Source organism: Sarcophilus harrisii, chromosome 2, assembly GCF_902635505.1.
Source record: "Sarcophilus harrisii chromosome 2, mSarHar1.11, whole genome shotgun sequence".
Classification (NCBI taxonomy): Eukaryota; Metazoa; Chordata; class Mammalia; order Dasyuromorphia; family Dasyuridae; genus Sarcophilus; species Sarcophilus harrisii.
This window is the reverse complement of record NC_045427.1, coordinates 156,714,945-156,731,740: the sequence shown is the minus strand read 5'-3', so window position 1 is coordinate 156,731,740 and position 16,796 is coordinate 156,714,945. Positions and strand designations below refer to the sequence as shown.

Here is a 16,796-nt window from a genome sequence, read left to right as displayed (position 1 = left end):
AGAGAAGACCAGTAAAGTCTTATAGCTATATTAATGAAAAGAGCTAAAACTGAAAAAAAAAAACAAAACCCCACAAGTAAATGGTGTTTCAGTATTTCAAAAATAAGTAAATAAGAAATTTCTTCCTCCCAATTGCTAGTTTTAACTTTTCTTGTTTGGCTGTTATAATTGGTCAATGTTATCTGATTAGCATCATTTCAAGTTTTTGTGGTTTCATAATTTAAAAGTATCTGAACTTTTTTGTAAAGATAGAATTTAGCCTCTTGCCCTTAAGGTACATTTGACATTTCCACAAAGCAGAAGACTTGTCTGAAGACTGTAGGAGAAGCAAGGTGGAGTCTATTGGAAATCAGAAATGAATAATATGTTTTCATTTATTAACTCTACTATCGTTTTTTTTTTTTTTTTTTCAGTTACTTAAGTGGCCTTCACATGTTTAAAAGTGCCCTCATTTGGATAAATCCTCAAATAACCAAGCACTCATTTAATAATGACAAAAATCTCCCCAAATTCCCCTAAGCACAAATTCTAAACCTAGTTTCTTACTCAACCTATATTCAGTTCTACACTTTAGGCTCAAGTCTAAGCAAACAGATGACCTACATTAACATTTTACAGATCAATGAATTTAGTCTTTGTTAGATAACTGAGGAAGTATGCTCAGAAGTCAAAGGTCTGCCCTTAGTTAATTCTTTGCCTCCAAGCATTTTGAGCCTAAAGACTGTCAAGATATTAAATGACAGGTTTATAAGTAGGGGAGAGAGCTTGTCATCTAAAAGAATGAGCCAGACTCCCTGTGTTTCTGACAAAAAACAGCTCCTTAAAATGACATCAGAATCCAGATATACACTAGCAGAGACTAGCACAGAAACCTGCATTGTACAGGCAGATTTCCAAGTAGTCATCCAAGTAGTTCATCTTCATTTTGTCTGATTTCAGTAATCTGATCCAGTGGTCAAAAAGCTTAGGAGAACAAGACTTGCCAGGGATTTGATTTGGTGATCTCATTAACTTAAAAAAGAGGGGAAAAAGGATCTGTAGCCCCACAACCATGACATTACAGAAGGGGATTCTACTTTCATAGAAGATATATAAGTGAGCAGATTAAATTTAAAAAATTAAAATGCCATATAGATGAGAAAGTGCCTTTATATGATTTTAAAAGTAGATCTACTAGTTCTTAAACAGTGGTGGGTTATTTCTTTTTAGGGTCTTATAAGCATTTTATCCCTCCCATTACATATTTCATTGTATGAAAATTTGTTGTTGTTTTTCGTCATTTCAGTAATATCTTATTCTTTGTGACCCCATTTATGGTTTTCTTGGCAAAGATACTGGAGTAGTTTGCTATATTCTTCTCCAGTTCATCTGACAGTTGAGGGAACTGAGGCAAATTGGGTTAAGTGCTTGTCATACAGATAGTAAGTATCTGAGCCAGGATTTGAACTAAGTCTTCCTGACTCCAGACCCTGCATTCTATCCACTGTAACCACCTGGATGAAAATAATGTGAGGATTTTCTGACCATGTCTGAAAATCTTTTTTTTTTTTTTTTTTTAATGGTCTTTTTCTCTATAACTATTAGGTTTCAGTTTAAATCTTTTAAGTATAATTTCATTAAGTTTTGGCATAGAAAACTGAGCTGTGGTCTGTAGGAATCCCCCCCCCCCCCCCCCCCCCGCGCCCGATCCCTGCTTTGGTAGACCATGTAAGCAGTGATGTTAACCTGATTCTCAGTAAAATTAAAAGCAAGTATAGGTGCTGATACGATAGGAATTTATGAGAAAACTCTTGTGTTGGGACATCACGTATTGTCTGAGTTCTGAGGGTCTCAGTGTGGGGTCACTGGTTTTATGTCCTAAGCTTTATTTTTTTTTCACTGTTTTTGGAAATCATTAAATGAGAGACAAATAATCTAATTGAGAGTGGGAGCCTGAATTCAGGAATGTCTTTTACAAAGGTATACTAATTGGGTACTGTCTTTTTCCTTTCAAAAATATAATACCTACTTCATTATGATATGATTTTTAGGCCTTTTGAAGTCCTAAATTTGCTTTCAGCCACAACATCAATGCAATTCAAACTTAATTGTTCCAAAAGATATATGATTTCATAGGGTTGGGTATGAATAAGGTTTAATGGCTTGATAGATTGTTATCTGAAATACTAAGGAAAAAAATTGGTGACTAGCCAATGCAATTTATAATGATTTTAATCCCCTTGCCATGCATGTTTTGGGAGCCACACATGAAGTTCCAAAGAGTTGTGTGCTACCCTAAGGCTACAGGTTGGTTTATAGTAAATAGACTGCTATAGTAAATAATTCACTTAGTGGCAAGCTTTAAGATGGCAAAATCTTCTTTACTTAGGCTTCTCATTGTATTGATGCTTCTGCTATTTGCCTTGGCTGCTCATTTACTAATCCTTCTGAATGATAGTCAATAGAACCATCAAAGGACATCTGTCATTAACTAGCTCTACACCCATACCACATTTTTCAAAAATTCCTAACATCATTGCCCACTATTTCCTACTTTGCTCTAGTGTGAGTCTGAGGTCACCTTTCTTACAAGGTCAACCCCTCTATTTGTCTTCCTCTTGATCCCATCTTTTTCTTTCCTTTAAGGGAACTTGCTTCCTCAATCATTCCCTCTCCTCAGTACATCTTCACTGCTTTCTTTTACAATAACTTCTTCCTTGCTGTTTCTAAAGATGGTCACATCTCCCCCATACTTCCAAAAAACAAAAACAAAAAAAACAAAACCCCAAACTCTCCCCTTGACACTGCCATCTCCTTTTCATACAGTACTTCTTGAAAGAATCCTGTACTCTCGTTGCCTCTGTTTCCTCACCTCATCTTTTCTCAACTCTTTTCAATTTGACTTTTGACCCCTCCACTTGACCCAACCTTTGCCCTCCCATGTTAACAGTTATCTTTTTTAAGTCAGCTGTCTTAAGGTTTTTTTGATTACTTTCTGCTCATCATTTCTTATAGTGTGAAATTATTTCAACACAATTATATAATGTAATTTGTTAAGCAATTCCCCAATTGATTGACACCCCCTTTATTTCCATTTATTTGCCATCACTAAAAGAGATGCTATAAATATTTTTATACAAATAGGTCATTTTCTGGCACATAGACTATGCACACTTTTATAATCCTTTGGATATAGTTCCCAATTGTTCTCCAGAATGTATGTGCTACTTCATTTCACCAGTGGTATATTAGTATCTTGATTTTTCCATATCCCCTCCAACAGATATCATTTTCCTTTTCTGCCATATTAGCTAATCAGATAGATGTGAGATAGTATCTCAGAGTTGTTTCAATTTGTATATCTCTTATCAATAGAGATTTAGAACATTTTGTTCATGAGGCTATTGATAAATTTGATTTCTTCTAAAAAACTGCTTGTTCATAGATTTTGACCATTTATTAACTGGGAAATAACATTTTTTTAAATTTTGCAAAATTTGCTGAAGTTATGAATTATTTCAACTAGTTTTTTCAGTTGATTCTCTGGGGTTCTCTAGTTATACCATCATGTCATTTGCAAAAAGTCATAGTTTTTTTCCCTCATTGCCTGTTTTTATTCTTTCAATTTCTTTTTCTTGTTTTCTTGTCATAATTAGCATTTCTAACACAATATTGAATATTAGGAGTAATAATGGATATCTTTACTTCACTCCTCATCTTACTATTTATTTAAAATATTTTTATTGGGAGGATTCTGGGAAAATGGTAGAGTGGGTCAGTAAATTTCAAGCTCTCCAGATTTCCCCCACAAACAGAACAAATTTGCAACTTAGGGTAAACATAGACTGGTGAAAAATCAAGATTTGTGTCAGAATAGAGGTCCTCCTGGTTCAACCCAAGATGATCCAAAGAAAGACAAATCTGGAGAGTAGATCAAGAAGAGAAAATATAAGAATAACTGGTCTACCTTAAAGCAGTGACCAAAAAAGAAAAAAAAAGGAACTTTGACATAATAATGCAAAAAATAATCTAAGAAAATTGTCCTGGAGTGATAGAACATGAGGGAAAAGTAGAAATAGAAAAAAAAAAAACAGAAAAGGGAAACAAAACAAAACAAAACAGAACATTGTCATGTGCCTAGCAGAACATCAGGGAGGATTCAAAGTATATAACAATAAGTTACCAGTTCAAGAAAGGATCTATAACAGTTGAAGAAATTATATTTATAAGTGTCCATCTTTTGCTTCCTTATAGCTTTTGTTCTCTACTGTGCATTTTTTTACTTTATTCTTTTTTTCCCTTTCATCTCTCCCACCTCTCCTAAGCAGGCCATAGCTAAGCATAAATATATGTATATATCATATTTGTTATATGATATATAGATATATTATTTATCTATATTTAAAATATAAAAACACATACACACATACACATATACACATACATACATTCACATCCACTCACAGATCCACATACATTTACATTTATCTATATACACACATATAAAGAGCAACATGCATACATATGTATCTCCATATACTCAGACACATGTGTACACATGTATGTATCCATACATGTACATGCCTTTGAAACAATATTAGTATGGCTGACATATAATATAGATTTCTGGACAAAGGGGGAAGCAAAGGCTGATGAAATGAGTTGGGGGAGGTTAAGTAATAGCAAGCCAAGTAAAGGAGCAGAATTAATGCAGAGGAGTTAGTAGGTATAGGAGAGAATGAGATATACACAAACATTACAACAAGGGTCAGGAGGAGAATTTATTAGGAAAAAAAAAATCCATCAATCACTGCCTCAAAGAGATACTTTGTGGAAAGCACATAAGATATTATTGCCAAATTTTGAAACCTGCAGATCAAAAAGAAAATTTCGAAAGAAATAGGAAAAAAAATTAATTATGTTGGAGCTACAATTAGAATTATATAGGATTTATCAGCAGCTATAATACAAGACTGCAGGTTCTGGAATCATATATACCAGCAATCAAAATAACTAGGCCTGTAGCTAAAAATATCATCTCCAGCAAAATTATTCATAATATTGAATGGAAAAAAATGGACATTCAATGAACTTGCAGATTTTTAGGACTTTTAACTAACTCCGAATTCAAAAGAAAATTTAGCATATAAGAACCAATATCCAAAATAAATTTTAGGGAACTTAACATGGACAAATTATTAAGGTTTTTTCCATGGAAAAGCATATCATATGTTTAGATATTAGGTGTAGCTCAAAGAAAGATTGGGGCAGAGTTGAGTATGATCTAACTCTAAAAAGGCAAAACTGCCTAGGAAAAGGTAAAAATACTAATTATGTTATGTAAATGAGAAGCAGAGGAAGAATAGACACAGAGGTATTAGAGGAGAGAGGAGGGCTCATAATTCTGAAAACTTATTCACATCAGAAATGGGTTAAATAGGCAATGTTACTTATATACTATGAGAGGCACACACATACACACAAGCATGCATGCACATACATATATACACACTCATATACTTCTATTTATCATTTTTTTTCTTGATGCAGAAAGTATCTTTCTTCATATGTCCTTCATATTTAATTTTAGTATTTATAAAAACTTTATAAATAAGTTATAAACACTATTGGTGTTACTATCTATACATAATGTTTTCTTAGTTCTGCTCATTTCACTCCTCATTTTTCATGCAAGAATTTCCATGTTTTTTTTTCTAAAATCATTGAACTCATTATTTCTTATAACACAGTAATATTCCATCACAATCATATATACAACTTAGTCAGCCATAACTCAGTTGATGGGCAGCCTTGTAATTTCCTATTCTTTGCTACCACAAAGAGAGCTGATATAGACATTTTAGAACATATAGGCCCTCTTCCTTTTCCCCTAATTATTTTTTGGAAGTAGATGAAAGAGTGGTATTACTGGGTCAGAGTACAGATAGTTTAATAACATTTGAGCATAATTACAGATTGTTCTCCAACTAGACTGAATCATTTTACAATTCTACCAGCAGTGAATTAGTGTCCCCAATTTTTTTAACATTCCCTCCAACACTTATCACTTTCCTTTTTATCATTTTAGATGATCTGATAGGTATAATATATCTCGTTTATTTTTATTTGTATCTCTCTTATCAATAAAGGTATATAAAATTTTTTACATATGATTACAGTCAGAAAACTACCTTTCATTATATATCAATTGAGGAATGACTCATATTCTTATACATCAAAGTTCTTTATATATTTGAGACCTTTCTCAAATAAACTGTCTATAAACAGTTCCCCCAGTTTTCTGCCTTTTTTCTGATTGTGGTTATATATGTTTTATTTGTTCAAAACCATGTTAATTTAATGTAATTGAAATGATTTATTTTATATTTAACTTTGTTCTCTATCTCTTGTTTATTCATAAATCATACATAAGTCTGATGAGTGATATATTGTGTTCTAATTTTTTTTTTTAATCTCTCTTTATATCTAGATCTTATCCAGTTTGATGCTATCTTGGTAAAAAGTGTAAGATATTGCTCATATTGAGTTTCTTCCATATTGCTTTTCAGTTTTCCCAACTATATGTACGGTTACCAAATAAGGGCTTCTTTGCACTTATCAAATATAAGGCTATTATATTCATTTACTGCTGTAAATTGTATGTCTATTCATTCCATTGATCTACTTTCTATTTTTTTGCCAGTCCAGAAATTCTTAAATTAGCTTTTTTTCTTCTATTTTTCAGGTCAGTTGTTTTTCTCATAATAGATTTCACAGTTTCTGCTATGTTTCAGTCTTTTGACTTTATTTCATTGCTTGCTGATAGCTCATGTAGTTATTTATTTCTGATTTTTACCTTTTTGTTTTTTTAAAAATTTTCCCAATATTCTTTATATAAAGACTACATTCTTTCCTCTCCCCCCGAGACAATAAGCAATAAGATTTACATTATACATGTGTAATTATGTAAAACATTACCATATTTGTAATTTTTAAAAAGGAGATTCAAATAAAAAGGAAAAAAAATGAAGGAAAGTGAAAAACAACATGCTTTACTTTGTAGTGGGTCAATATCAGTTTTTTCTCTGGAAGCAGATAATAGTATGCTTTATCATTACACTTTGAGGCTTTGTCCTGAACATTGTATTGTTGAAAATAGCTAAATCATTCACAATTCTTCATCATACAATATTGCTGCTATACAATATGTATAGCCTTCATCTGGTTCTGTTCACCTCACTAGCGATCAGTTTATGTAAGCCTTTTGCAGCTTTTTCTGAAATCATTTTGCTTATCATTTCTTATATTGCAATAATGTTCAATTACAATCACATACCATAACTTGTTTAGCCATTCCCCAATTGATGGATATAGCTTTGATTTCCACTTCTTAGCCACTAAATACACACACATACACACACACACACACACACACACACACACACAAACCTGCTATAAATATTCTTGTACACATGTCACTTTTTCTTTTTTTGATATCTTTGGGATATAGACGTAGCTGTCATTGCTTTCCACAATGATTAGATTAGTCCACAACTAATCTAACATCAAACATTTTCTCTAAGAGTTCTTTTAATTTGTATTTCTCTGATTAAAAGTTATTTAGAATACTTCATATGTATAGATAATATTGATTTCTTGGCTTGAAAACTGAATGTTTATATCCTTTGATCATTTATTATTTGAAATATGACTTGTATTTTTATAAATTTGATAAATTCTCTATATATTTGAGAAATGAGACCTTTATCAGAGATACTTATTATAAAATTTCTTCTTAATTTTCTACTTTTCTTGTAATTTTTGTTGAATTGGTTTTGTTTGAGCAAAATATTTTGAATTTTATAATAATCACAATGAGCAAATTTACATTTTGTAATGCTCTGCATATCATCTTTACTTCTAAATTCTTCCTTTATTATTAAATCTGACAGATAAATTATTCTGTGCTCTTTAAATTTACTTATGGCATCATCTTTCATACGCAAATCAGTAACTATTTGGGTCGATGATATGAAATGTCTCTATACCCAAGAGAAAGATGAACAAAAACCAACAAAGAACAAATCCAAAAAAAGAAAGTAATTATGGTGACAAGGAAGACCAACACAAACTCAGAAAAGAGCAACAGTGTCAAATAAACCTATTGGCATGACTGCAAAGAAAAATGGAAAATGGTCTCAAGCCTAGAAACAACTCAGGGAAGAACTCAAAATATAGTTTAAAAATCATATAAGAGAGGTAGAAGAAAAATCAGGAAAATAAATGAGAGTGATGCAAGAGAATCATGAAAAAATAAAAGAGTCAACAGCTTGGAAAACTGCTTTAAAAAGTAGAATTTGGCCAAATGGAAAAGGAGATACAAAAATTCACTGAAGAAACCAGCTTCTTAAAGACCAAATGAAAAAGAAAGCACAAAATCTTATTGAGGAAAACAATCTTTTAAAAGTTGGAATTGGGCAAATGGAAACTTAAGACTCTGTGAGACATCAAGAATCAAACACACTCAAAAGAATGAAAAAACTGAAGGAAAATGTAAAATGCCTCATGAGAAAAACAATTGACCTGGAAAATAAATCCCAAAGAGATAATATCAGAATCACTGGACTACTTAAAAGCCATAATGAAAGGGAAGATCTGAACAGCATCTTTTAAAAAATTATCAAGAAAAACTACCCAGATGTCCTGCATCCACAGAGCAAAGTAGTCCTTGAAATAATCCACTGAAAACTTCAGGAAAGAGATTTCAAAATAACAATCCCAAGGAACATTATAGCCAAATATCAGAACTATTAGGTCAAGGAAAAAAAATACTACAGTTAGACAAAAAAAATCATAATCAGAATTACACATAAGTTGTCAGCTATAACATGAAAGGAGGGCTTGGAATATGATATTCTAGAAGGCAAAAGAGCTATTACTTACTCTGAAAAATTAAGCATAATATATCAAGGGGGAAAATGGTTATTCAATGAAATTAAAACTTTCATAAGGAAAAGACCAGAACTAAATTAAAACTTTGGTTTGTTAGTATCAAGACTTAGAAGAAAGATAAACAAATGAGAAGGAAAAAGAAAACTTAAGAGATTCAATAGAATTAAATTGTTTATATCCAATATACAAGAAGTTGATATTTCTTGTAATTCTTAAAATTTGTATCATTAATAGTTATTTTTGTTTGTCTTTTGTTCTTGAAGAGGATCATGATATTAGGAAGGTGATTCCATGACATGCAAGAGAATTGAATTTAAGTGAGGGAGGACTACGCAAGGTCACCTGACTCATGGCTTTCCCCTTGAAAGCCATTTAGGTCCAATGATCAGAGACAGATAAGGTTGAGTGAAGATGGTCCTGGATGCAATGGGAGATGTGTGGCTCTTTTAAGCTAAAGTAACAGATCTTATTTACTCATTCACTCAATCACTCATTCAGTGATTAAACTAGGCAGCATTTGAGGCAAAGCACAGATATAAAGAATATATGTAGACAGAGTTCAGGTTTAAGATGAACTTGAGGAAATTATATAAAAAATTAAGGAGTGAGAAAGAGGAGTACACTGCTTACAGAAGAAATGGAGAGATAGAATAGTGTAAATTCTTTCACAGATAGAGTCAAGAAAGAACTATAGTGAAGAGGAAGATGGAAGGGTGGCTGAAGGGCATCTTCTGAACCTTAGCCATATCAGTTTTGGCTCAAAGTGGGAATAATATTCACAGTCAATTGAATATGGAAATCTCTTACCAGATAGGGAAGCAAGAGGGGAGGAAATTAAGGGAAAATAGACTGACAAAAGAGAGGGCAGATCAGGGGATGTGGTAGACAGAAACAAAACACTGGTATAAGGGAAGGGGTGAAAGAAGAGAGAGGATAAACAATAGGAAAAATAGGAGAGAGGGAAATGCAGTAATCAGAACCCAGAATGTGAAAATTGGAAGATCAAGGAATAGTCTCTGTGTCAGATCTATGGAGAGGGAAAGAATTCATGATTAAGTAAGAGAGAGAGCATTATGAAATGCAAAATCCAGGTGATTTTGGTTATATTAAATTAAAAAGCTTTCCTGCAAACAAAAACAATGCAATGAAGATTAGGAGGAAACCAGAACACTGGGAAACAATCTTTATAGCCAGTGTCTCTGATAAAAATCTCATTCCTCAAATATATAGACAATTGAGTCAAATTTATAAGAATATAAGCCATTCCCCAAATGATAAATGGTCAAAGGATATGAACAGACAGCTTTCAGATGAAGAAATCAATGCTATCTAATAGATATATGAAATGCTCTAAATCACTTTTAATTAGAAAACTGCAAATTAAAACAATTCTAAGATACCATCTCACACCTATCAGATTAGCAAATATGATAAAAAAGGAAAGTGATAAATTTTGGAAAGGATATGGGCAAATTTGGACAGTAAAACATTGTTGGTGGAGGTCTGAACTGATCTGCCATTCTGGAGAGCAATTTGGAACTATGTCCAAAGGACTACCAAACTACACATATCCTTTGATCTAGCAGTATCACTTCTAGATCTTTATCCCAAAGACGTCATAAAAAGAGTGTGTGAAAGAATGTTTATAGCAGCCCTTTTCATGGTGGTAAAATATTGGAAACCGAAGGAATGCCCACCAATTGGAAAATGGCTGAATAAGCTGTGGTATATGAATGTAATGGAAAACTATGAGACAATAAGAAATGATAATTATACTGATTTCAGAAAAAACCTGGAAATACTTGTATGAGCTGATGAAAAGTAAATTAAGCAGAACTAGGAATACATTGTAAATAGGATCAGCAACATCATGGGATGATCACCTCTAATGGATTCAGCAACACAATGATTCAAGACAAGGACAAGGGACTTACAAAGGAAAATGCTATCCATATCAAGATAAAGAACTGAATGTAGATAGAAGCAAAATTTTTTAAACTTTATTGTTTCTTTTTTTTTCCCTTTTGTTCTGTTTTTTCTTTCAGAACTATGACTAATGTTGAAATATATTTTACATGATAGTATATAAATTACATCAAATTTCCTGTCCTCTATGGAAAAGGGAAGGGGAGTGAGCAAAGAAGAAAGTTTTTGAACTAAAAAATTTGTGAAAATGAATGATAAAATTTTTTTTGATATGTAACTAGGGAAAAATAAAATACTATTAAAAGAGAGAAGTTCACAAAATTTGTCAACATAAAATAGCTTACAAATTTCTGTGCCACACAGTTTGATTTATGCATGATCCTTTGTAAATAAAGCCCAGAAATAATTTAAAAAAAAATTGTTTTATAGGTGTTTCTGGGTCCACTTCTATTTTTAATGTATAATTTTCTTTAGAAAACTTTTATACTCTCCCCCCAATTGCCATATTCATTTTAATGGTTATTACCCCTAGTATTTATGCCTCTTTTACCAAGCTGTTAATTCCCCTTTTCATATTTTTCCTTTGCTTTCATTTCTTTACCCATTTTTTTCTTTACCTACTCAACTGATTTTGAAAATAGTGTTGTTGATGTTTTTAAAGCTCTCTCAAGAATTCCTGCTAGACTTGTATCCAATTTACAACTTTTTCCTTTAAGATTTTTGCCTGTAGCTTTTTTGACTTTACTGTCTTCTTCTAAGTTCATGCCTTGATCTTTTTTGTGTCACCATAGTAGCTTTTTATAATCAAATTTTTTTTTCTCATTTTCCTATCCTACTTCTTGATGTGGGACTTTATTTTAATGTTGACCTCTGTTCTCAGCAAGGCATTGGTGGTTGAAGCAGTGTTTTGACTTTAGGATTTTTTTCTTAATAGTATTTTATTTTTTTCAAATATTTGTAAAGATAGTTTTCAACATTCATTTTTGCCAAACTTTGTGTTCCAAATTTTTCTTCCTCTCTCCTTTATTTCCCCCTTTCCCAAGACAGCAAGCAATCTGATATAGGTTAAATATGTGCAATCCTTTGAAGCATATTTCTAGATTTGTCATATTGTGCAAAACAAAATCAGACCAAAAGGGAAAAAGACACACAAAAAGAAAATAAACAAACAAATAATAACAACAACAACAAAAGTGAAAAAAATTATGCTTCGATCCATATGCAGTCTTCATAGTTCTCTCTCTGAATGCAAATTTCATTTCAAGATTTTTTTTGTGTGTGTGTGTGTGGGTATGGCCGTTTTCAGTGATAGTTCTATGGATTTGAAAGTTTTCAGTTATTCCAGATTACTGTTATCTGGAGAGAAATGTGATCACTGCTTTTTTTTGTCTACATTCTGGTTTTTATCAAGGAAGTCCCTCTGATCTCTTGGGATTGCAATTGATATTGCTCCTCAGGATTACTCCTCTCTTGAGACATCAAGCAATGCTTTTCTTAAAAGTCCCTGGTTCCTTGGGGACAGAAGTGATATTTACCCTTGGGGCTTTTACTCACTCTTAACCAAAAGTATTCCCTACCCTGTAATTATGATGTGGAAGTTGGTATAGACAATGGAACTGCCAGACAGTATCTGGTCCTACCTCCATTGTTATCACAGGAGTAATGCTATAATGTCTTTCTGACCATTTACCAAGACTTCTTTACATCTTTGCTTTGATAGTTTTCAAAGTTGCTGTTGCTTCTGAATTAACCACCTAGTCCTACTTCATGTGATTCCCCTATGTCACAGATCTCTTTCTGACCTCTTATGTTGTCTTGGGTTATAAGAATGTTGCATTCCACCTTTTTGTTGATGCTGCCATTCTAAGATTTAACTTGGGAATAGTTTTGTTGTTGTTTTGTTGTGTTTTTGAGGATTAGATTGGGAAAATTTAGGTGAGTGCTTTCTCTACCCTGCCATCTTAGCTCTGCCAGCAGAAGTTCTTAGTTATCTATTTTTTAACTGAAGAATTAATAGATATCCAAACATGGAAAATATATGAATTAAAATATATAAAAAGTTAGGTTTAGAAATCTACATTAATGGCAATATTGATTACGGATGATTAATGAGTGTCATGTTTATCTGGTTTATATTATATGTGGGAAGAGAAAGTCAAATTCTGATTTTTTTATCTTGAATCCAACTCCTTCAGTTTTTAGGAGATGCTAACTACTAACTGCTCCAAGGGCTTTTTCCTTTGTCTTCTGCTATTTGTGTAAGATGTTACAATTTCCTTTAGATTAGTACATATTCAAATAAAGTTGTTTTTGTGGTGTCGAAGGTAATGAAGGAGGAACACAGCTAATTTTTAAATCTTTCTTTGAATTTGTTTTTCATCTCACTGTGTATATGAATATTATTTTTACATTGATTGTGATATCTTTTATTCCCTTTCCCTAGTGGATGGCTGTATTCATAGAGCAGCTGGTCCTTGTCTGGTTGCTGAATGCCGTAATCTGAGTGGTTGTGAGACTGGTCAAGCTAAGATCACTTGTGGCTATGACTTGCCAGCAAAATGTGAGTAGTCGCTTTCAAACATACTATTATAACTAGAATAAAACTTTTTGCTTGTTCTGCTACTTAAGCATCATTTTAAAATAATATCTTATTTTTGAATGAATGTATAACAAATGCTTTTAATCCACATTTTAAATACAATTCCATGCTATATACAATGAAAATGTTTCACTTGACATAGTCTGAATCTTACTTTTTTATTATTGTTTTTCCTGTTCTTTACATTTCATCATTTTTGGGTATTAGTAGAATTTTTTTGAAACTGGAAAATCTAAGAACAAAATGTATGCTAAAGTTTTTAAATGTCATAGAGACAGATTCTGGAAATTATGCCAATCTTTTATTTCTTGTACAGGTTTCTTCATTGTGGTTATGTTTAGAACTAAGGAGATCAAAGTGATGCTTTATAGTTTCAGCTGCCATGTAAGGTCAATTACATTAAAGGCATCTGTCATACTATGCTTTCAGTAATAGCCAGTGAAATGTGGTTGTCAACGCTAGATGTTTGCTCTTTGAACATGGAGTGGACAAAATTTTCATCACATTTAAATGGTGACTTTTTGACCTTTTTGCCTAGTTGTTTGGTCAGCTTGGAAGGAAATAAAACTAACAATAAAGGGATTAAACTATAAAGCCTAAGATACAACTTTTCTTATATTCCATTTCTAATTAGATTGGTAATATAGTATTATTTAAGAAATATATTTCCTCATTTACATTATGAAGGGTGAAAGGATCTCATATAATTTTATTTCCTAGTATGATGTACAAATGGCACATGATACATGTGACACACACACATATGTATACATACATATATTGTTAAAGTAAAGCTGCTGTCTGTTTTATGGAGAACAGGGTAGTTTGATAAATATTTCATATCTGAAATTACTTGTTTGATCTTAAACAGTCTTCTTGAAAAAAATTGAAGTTCTGTATGTACCTGAGAGTGAGTAGTTAGTTGATTTAATTCTGCAAAGATTTTAAAGGATGCTTGAGTTTGTTTCATTATCGACTAAATAATCATGTCCAATAAACAGTATTTTACCTAATGCCACCATACTTCTATCTACTGAGTTTCCAACCAAAGTGTTTATGTGATGTTAAAATTTTAAAATAAAAAACAAACGTCCTTTTAATGATCATTTCTCTTTTTTTTCCTCGTTGTAATATGTTACTTTTTCTTGATAGAATAAAATTATAGTATTTATCTCCTATAGATTCTATATATAAAGTGAAATCTTGGGTAGCTCCCACTGATGGGTAGAGTAGCTATAATAAAATAAACCTGTGACATGAATGTCAAACTTATTCTTCAGGATTAAAGTTATAATATATATTGTGTATATGTTTGTATGCTTACCTTTCTAGCTATGTGATATTGAGCAAATAATTTAGGATCTTTCTATTTTCATTTCTTCAACTGTAAAGTGAGATAATAAATGATAAATGATAATATTTACCTTCAATTATAGTTGTGAGAATCAAATGAGATGTTTGTAAAGTTCTTTTGTACAGCATCTGGCACATAGTGAATATTTGTTCTCTTCCTCAACATGTATTTTATAGTTTCTTTTTCATAAGTTAACTTCATCTAACCCTTTCCTTTATTGTATACTTTATTGTATTATTCTTAATGGATTGATGTTGGTTATTTTCAAATTTCATCATTAGTGTTTTTGCTAGAATGCAATGAAACCAAATTGAAAATAGGATTATTTCATTCTTTCAAGATCTCCCAGGGGTTTGAAGTTATGCCATGTTGATCGAGTAGTTGAGTTGATCTAAAACTTTCCTGCATAGTTCACTGAACATCTATACCAGTTTAATGAGCCATTTGAAGTTGAATAGTATTGAAATCAATACTCAAAGCCTGCTTATGGTCTTATATAAAATATAGACAAAATATAGATTTTTGAGTCTTTCTGTAAGGAGTTAGAGCTTACCCATTGTTTGAATGTCATATTTTCCATTCAACTCTGTTTTCAAAGACAAAATTTCCTTAACGCTTTTAAAAATCCATTTCATTAGCTCTTAACTCTTCTAGGAATCCTTGTTGAATTTATGTCTAATCTACAATTTTCTTTGAGATTTTACTTGTAGATTTTTTTTTAAGCCATTGTTTTCTTCTGTGTTTGGGTCTTGAACTTACCTGACACCATCAGTAACTCTTTATAGATCCTTCTCATCTTCTTTGTTTGCTCATTCTTCTTGACTACTTCTTGACTTCAGACTTTTTCTTAATGTTATACTCTGCTTTCTTCTGGGGACGGGGTGGGGTGTGGAGGGATGAGTTTATGATGATTTCAGAGCTCAGTTTGCAAGAACTCAAGTTTTCAGTGTTTCCAAAATGGTGTGATCCAGAGAAGAGGTCAGTTCCACAGCCCATCTAATTTGACCTCTGCAGGTTCCTAATCCAAGTTTGAATCTATTGGCTTGTGTGTCATTTAGATTCAGTAGACTGTTGCTGGATCCAGTCATTGTGACTGTGTGTGTGTGTGTGTTTATGTGTAGATTCTGCAGGTTCTTTAGGGTCAAAGTGACTAAATTACTGGTTCTTGGGTCTTGTTTGGTAGTTATGATTTCTACTTTAGGCTCATGTACTGGACCAACTGAGTGACATACTGCTTCTATGCTCATAACCACACAGCCAAGTTACTGCAATTTATTTTATGCTTAGTCTTCAGCCAAGACTCCCTGTTCCCTTAGAATCACTCTTCTTATCCCTATATTTATGACCCAGAATTTAATGGGTAACAGATCTGCCCTGTGGCAGCCATTCCTCCTCCCCATGGTAATTCAAGTCTCCTGAGAATTTCTGTCCCTGATGTCCTAAGTTTCTTTTCCATCCTGAGGTGCTAGTATGGTACCTATTCTGTAGCTGCTACCTCTGTCACCATGCCAATCCCTTAGCTAACCCTCAGCCTAGTCTCTATTGACTTCTTGTGTTCCTAACATTCCTTGGGATGGAGAAATTACTTACTGTGATCTTTCCTTGGATTTTTCTTATCAGAAATGAATCTGGTATATTTTCTAATTTGTTATGGAGAAGGCATATTAGGAGGGTTCAACCAAAATGCTGATTTTTACTCCATTATCTGGGCTGTCCTCCTAATTATATTTAAATATATTTATTTAGAATACACACATATGTGTATGTATGTGCATATGTATATAACCCCTGAATTCAAATGACTTCAAATCAGATCATGACACATCTGTTAGTGAGGAAATGAGATACCCATTTATTGTAAAATTATAAGGCTTGAATTCTTTTTCCATTAAAATAATAGATTAGATTCTTATTGACAAAGATATAATTTTCAGTATTTTTCTAAATGCTACTCATTGAGGAAACTGATTCTAATGTGCACATACA

At 32.4% G+C, this 16,796-nt stretch overlaps 1 protein-coding gene across 2 annotated transcripts in view; it reads left to right on the top strand.

Moving 5' to 3' along the window:
• MACROD2 (mono-ADP ribosylhydrolase 2) overlaps positions 1 to 16,796 on the top strand; it is a 2,094,477-nt gene that overhangs the window by 600,046 nt on the left and 1,477,635 nt on the right. For both annotated transcript variants that reach the window (XM_031949176.1, XM_031949177.1), the window contains exon 5: positions 13,301 to 13,417. In XM_031949176.1, the coding sequence (XP_031805036.1) occupies positions 13,301 to 13,417 (117 nt within the window). The remainder of the gene's footprint in view (positions 1 to 13,300; positions 13,418 to 16,796) is intronic.